The sequence below is a fragment of the Dasypus novemcinctus genome, chromosome 3 (assembly GCF_030445035.2).
Source record: "Dasypus novemcinctus isolate mDasNov1 chromosome 3, mDasNov1.1.hap2, whole genome shotgun sequence".
NCBI lineage: Eukaryota > Metazoa > Chordata > Mammalia > Cingulata > Dasypodidae > Dasypus > Dasypus novemcinctus.
Window position 1 is genome coordinate 14,226,722 of NC_080675.1, and position 5,841 is coordinate 14,232,562.

Sequence of the window (5,841 nt, forward strand, 5' to 3'; positions counted from 1 at the left end):
GGTCAAAGAGGCCCGGGGTTTGAACCGCGGACCTCCCATGTGGTAGATGGACGCCCTAACCCCTGGGCCAAGTCCACTTCCCCTCTCTATATAACTTATTTCTAGACTTTTCAAACATTTGGTCTCTTCCCAAGTAATTTTCTAGAAAAAAATATTATTAATAATGACTTAACTAGCCATTACCAGAAGAATTCAAGACAGCCATAGCCTCAATAATCTTATACCAGTTCCCTATAAATTGACAAAAGCCTGCATAAATAGTTGGCTTAGCTACAACAGGATGAATTGGTGGTTTAGTTTGAAGGACTTTAAAGCAAGCCAAGTAATTGTATAAAATTTAAATTTTATGACCATGGTTAGACCTTTTTACATTTAGCACAATGGAAATGTTCAAATGTTCCCCCCAAAGGAAAAATTTCTGAATCATCACTTTGTTGCACAGTAGAATAAAAATATGAGTTCAGGTAACTTATTCAAATTTCTAAATGCAAATAACAGACACAATTTTACTTCCAAAATCTGAAGTCACCAACATGATTTTGTGGTATTAAAGCTCAGGATTTACCTAAAAATTCATTATTCAGATAAAGATAGCTCCCTAATCACTTTTTAAAAAGCCTCTGCCCCACCACAAATTCCTGAGAACTGTGAAGGAACTGCAGTCTTGTGATCAGACTCCATAAAGTAATGGCAGCTTTATCATCGGTAAGGGAAAAAAGGTGACTGATTTCATGTGTCAATCAACTGTAGTCTGCTGATCTGGTTAGAAGCCTTGACAAATGCCTGGTGGCGATTGCAAATTACTGCCAAGCATATCGGGATGATACAGTAGCCCACAGTTTTGGGGTCAGCTCTTGTACAAGAATAAAGGAACAAAAACATCTGTAAGTAAGGTATGAGAAAAATAACTGTCCACAGCCAAAAAGGCAGTGAGAGTAATCGCGCTTTCAAGGAGTGTGTCCATGTGGTTCCTTCAAAAGGCTCCTCAGGGTGCTGTTGGATGTGTTCCAAGGCCAGCCTGTTGTAAGTCTCACTGATTTCAAAAACATAGTAAAATGCTGCTGCACTTGCTAACAGATACAATCCCATTCCAATCCATCCCATCCGCTGACGGAAGTTCATCATTCTCCATGCTCTATGCCTTCAAATTAAAAAAATAAATAGTTAGGTTCTAATAACACTGTCATAGCAACTATTCCCAATGTAATGGCTTTATTCCCAAAGAGTTTTAAATTACTCCACTAACACACTTAAAAGTTTAAATAATTAAATTTGCATTTATTAAGAAATATACTTACAAGATTTGTTTTATGTTAACAGTCGTAGGCAAGTAAAAAACGGATTTCAGTATATAGAGATCTGCTTTTAATATAAATCCACAGAATAAGTAAATCACTATATCCGGCTTAAGTAAATCCAACCCAATTTCCCTTAAGAAACTGGAATTAAGCTAGTTTCCCAAGAAACATTTCAAATTTACAGTTCAAATATTTGTCGTTTAAAAAGTATCCCTTCAGACGTAAAGACTTGGTTCTACAAGTCAAACCAATGTTGGAGCCCCCAGATAGTAACTCTTAAACACTTACAATGGTCCCGAAAATCTTCCTGTTCCCACGGCAAGCGTTAAAGAGTCACTCAGTTCTGAATAATCGGGTGGCTTTGGCATTTCAGAGAAGCCACCCTGAAAGAAACCCCCTGGTTCCCCGGCTCGGAGAAAGGTGCGCGCGGCCCGTCGAGAGAGCACAAGCTTATAGTGATTAAGCACAGCGTGACGGCTGCCGGTCACGCGGCGGCCCGGCCCCCGTCGCGGCTGGCGGAACCTCAGTCAGTTTCGGCCCGCCCGGCCCGAAAGCACCAGTGACACCCGGGCCGCCCCTGCAGCCCGCCCCGCCCCCTGCCGCGCCGGCCGCCCGCAACCCGGGCTGCGCAGGCAGAGCCAGGCCGGGGCCTCGCCTCCCTGCAGCGCGGCGAGCCCCGCTGCGGGGTGGAGGCTACCCACGGAGCCAGCGCAGCTGGGGAGGTGCCGGATCTCACCTTCCTGTCCCGAGTGGCCCTCCCGCCCGCCGTCCCGGATGCCGCCGCAGTCGAGGCTTCCGGCTCGGACCGGAAACGCGCGCTCCCTCTCCGACGGGCCCGCCCCCTCTGACGTCAGATCGTGTTAGAGTCAGGGAGAGGTTGGGCCGGCGCCGGTGGCTGTCAGTTTCCGGAGGTGGGCTCCCCAAGGCCTCGCCCTATGCTCTGGTCGCCCCGTCCGTCTTCGCCGCCGAGAGCAGCACAGCTACTAGGCGGCCCTGCACCCACTTGCCGTCGCCTCTCAGCAGAGCCCTTGATAGCCCTGTCGAGTTTGCATCTGAGTCGAGGACAGGCCGCGCTTTCGCTCCTCCGGCCTGGCAGTCCCGGAAGCGTCGGAGCCGGCTTGGGTCTCCTCGGCCCGGGGCAGATGGACATCGACAACTAGATGAGGGTGAGGGGGCAGGGGGTCCTGCGAGCTGCTCCGCGGGCCGCGACGTCCGCCGGGGGGCGCCCGAGGCTGGGAGAGGCGGTGTGATGGCTGCCGCCATCGCCCGCGGGGTGGGGAGATGCGGGGCTTCGCGGGTCCTGTTCGAGCGGCCTAGCACGACACCTTTAACTAACCTGACTGCTTTGTCCTCACAGGCTGTCGTTGAGATAGGTACTCGGCCTATCTCGGGTACCGCAGAGGATTGCTGTAAGTTGCGGTGGGCATCAATGCCGCGGATAAACTAGAATTTAAGGCTATTATCTTGGGCACCATGACGCTGAGGCTCTTAGAAGACTGGTGTAGGGGGATGGATATGAACCCTCGGAAAGCGCTGTTGATTGCTGGCATCTCCCCGACCTGTCATGAGACAGACATCCAGGAGGCTCTGCAGGCTGGTTTAGCTCCCTTGGGCGAGTACAGACTGCTTGGGAGGATGTTCAGGAGGGAAGAGAACAGGAATGTAGCCTTAATTGGGCTCACTGAGGAGACTAGTCATGCTTTGGTCCCTAGGGAGATAGATGGCAAAGGGGAGCCCTGGAGAGTGATCTTTAAGCCCCCTGACTCAGATGATGCATTTTTAAACAGGTTAAATGAATTCTTAAAGGGAGAGGGCATGACAGTGGGTGAGTTCACCAGAGCTCTTGGGTATGGAAACTCTCCTTTTGACCCAGACCAGGACGTAATCCCAGAAATGCAGGCCCCTATGTTGGCAGAGGCATTTGATGAGGCTCTTCAACCTATCATGCAATACCTGAAATACAGAAAGCTGAGAGTATTCTCTGGCAGTGAACCTCCAGAACCAGAAGGAGAAGAATTTGAATCATGGCTGCTTCATACTACTCATATGATGAAGACATGGCAGGTATCAGATGCAGAGAAAAGAAGACGATTGCTAGAGAGCCTTCGAGGCCCAGCGTTTGATGTCATTCGTGTCCTCAAGATAAATAATCCTTCAGTTACTGTCCCTGAATGCCTGCAGGCTCTTGAAAAGGTATTTGGGGTTACTGATAATCCAAGGGAGTTGCAGGTGAAGTTTCTAACCACTTATCAGAAGGCTGAAGAAACGTTGTCTGCTTATGTGCTAAGGCTGGAGCCTTTATTGCAGAAACTGGTAGAGAGAGGAGCAATCGAGAGAGGTGTTGTGAATCAGGCTCGCTTAGACCAAGTCATAGCTGGGGCAGTCCATGGCAGCACACTTTGTAGGAAAATTTCTTTGCCAGAAGACAGCCCAGCCCCAGGCTTATTACAGTTATTGACACTGATAAAGAATAAGGAGGCAGCTGAGGAGGAGGAGGAGGCCCTTCTCCAGGCTGGATTAGAGGGGCATTTCACTTGAGATTTAGAAAACCAGGAGGGGATATCTCAAAGTGAGCAGAGCATGAAAGTCAAACAGTCCATATACTCCAGTGACAGACCTTAGCCAACCCCCTACCTTGTGCTGCCAAGTAACTCATTTGTGTACAATTCTCAGTATAAATGCTTTGTCATTTCTGTGCCTATTTTATGTCTTCTAGATGCATTGTTGACTAGGAAAGATATAGTTCTCTACTGGTATTTATATGTTTAAATTCATACCTTTGATTTTTTTTTTGTCACCAAATTTGTACAAAATTGTACACTACATATGTGCTGTGCTCTGAGATGACAGCTGAGATTGGGTGCTTGTGCTACCAGAAGAGCTTGTTGCATTTGTGTGAACAGGTGCAAGTGTAGCATGTCAGATATAATAGTCTCAGATAGTTTTTAGGTGTATACTGTCTTACATTTATGATGAAGATCATGAGCAGTGGTTAAGACATTCAGTATTTTCTGTGCAACTCAAAATATTGTTTCTGTGCAATCACAACAAAACCCCAGATTTCTGATGTGTGAGATCAAAGCATCTGGTCACTCAGAATATTGTAATAGTTGGGAAGCGGATTTGGCCCAACAGATAGGGCATCTGCCTACCACATCAGATGTCCAAGGTTCAAACTCAGGGTCTTCTAACCCGTGTGATGAGTTGGCCCACGCTCAGTGCTGATGCGCGCAAGGAGTGCCGTGCCACACAGGGGTGTCCCCTGCATAGGGGAGCCCCACACGTAAGGATTGTGCCTGTAAGGGAGCCGCCCAGCACAAAAAAAGTTCAGCCTGCCCAGGAATGGCTCCGCACACACGGAGAGCCGACACAGCAAGATGACACAACAAAGAGAGACACAATTCCTGGTGCCGCTGAGAAGAATACAAGCAGACACAGAAGAACACACAGTGAATGGACACAGAGAGCAGACAACTGGGGGCGGGTAAGGGGAGAGAAAAAAAAAGAATAAAAAAAAGAATTAAAAAAAAGAATATTGTAATAGGTGTTATAAATATGAACTTATAAAATAAAGGAATGCTGATAAAAAGACCTCTTTTATCTGTTGTATTTATTTCAGAGTTTTGAGAGAAATTTCATTTGAACAAGAAGTTCCAAAAGCTTAAATCTGAAGACCACTGAACTTACAGAATCTTAGTTCCCTTGGACTCTGCTTTTGGTGCCCATGGGTAAGAAGTACTTTTTAAAGTGAGATTGCTGGAGCATCCTGCTATGGAAGCCATAAAACAGCAGAAGGAAACAAGACAGTATGCAAATTAGTGCAAGTTTTGTGGGCCAAATGCATCACTGTATTGAATTTGGAGGAAAAAAGGAAAGAAAGTAACATTGCATGCATCTGCTAGGAGGACTGGACTAAATGTTTTCCCACATACTTTCTCACTTAATCCTCTTACAAATCCTGCAGTGTAGAAACTTGGTTTTACACTTGTGGAAATGAGCAAAGAAAGGTTAAAAACTTGCCCAAGGTGAAACAACTAGTATGTGGCAGGGCCAGAATTCTACCTTCTGCCCTGCTGCAAGGTCCATTTTCTTTTCACTGCCAGAGAAGTTGGAGACACTATCATAAAGATGGCCATATCAGGAAGCAGGGCAGGTGTTAACATTTCACAAAAGTGCATCTTGTATGAGCTAGTGGGGGGTACATTGTTTCGAATGCGGAGTCCTACTACAAATTAGACACTACTAGCCATGGGGAATATGAAAACCTGCATGACCTAGAGGGCCATCAGGAATGAGAGGCATAGATTAGTGATTTGGTTCCTAAAAAAGAGTCATAGGATGAAGAACATTTGAAAATTGCTGAAAGGATAAAGTCTTAAAAATCCAAAAGAGCCAAATTTGGGGTGTACACCTTTGGTTTTGGATTCAAAGATACAGTATAATGTTTTTCTTGTGACAGAATATCATGGTTTCATTCTTTACAAGTTCTAAGCTCTCCCACCATGGAAGGCTAAATACTAGATGACATGCACCCTGAGTGAAA

At 46.4% G+C, this 5,841-nt stretch overlaps 1 protein-coding gene and 1 long non-coding RNA gene across 2 annotated transcripts; one reads left to right on the forward strand and one right to left on the reverse strand.

Moving 5' to 3' along the window:
* Positions 1-594: 594 nt before the first annotated feature.
* Positions 595-1,780, reverse strand: LYSET (lysosomal enzyme trafficking factor). The gene is made up of 2 exons (XM_004475516.5): positions 1,587-1,780; positions 595-1,141 (listed from the first exon to the last, which is right to left on the reverse strand). The coding sequence occupies exons 1-2, from the start codon at positions 1,664-1,666 to the stop codon at positions 730-732; spliced, it is 492 nt and encodes a 163-aa protein (XP_004475573.1). The 5' UTR covers positions 1,667-1,780; the 3' UTR covers positions 595-729.
* Positions 1,781-2,253: 473 nt separating this feature from the next.
* Positions 2,254-5,029, forward strand: LOC139438635 (uncharacterized). Its single transcript, XR_011648276.1, has 3 exons — positions 2,254-2,464; positions 2,656-2,707; positions 4,918-5,029. It is a non-coding gene; the product is annotated as an uncharacterized lncRNA (long non-coding RNA).
* Positions 5,030-5,841: the final 812 nt, after the last annotated feature.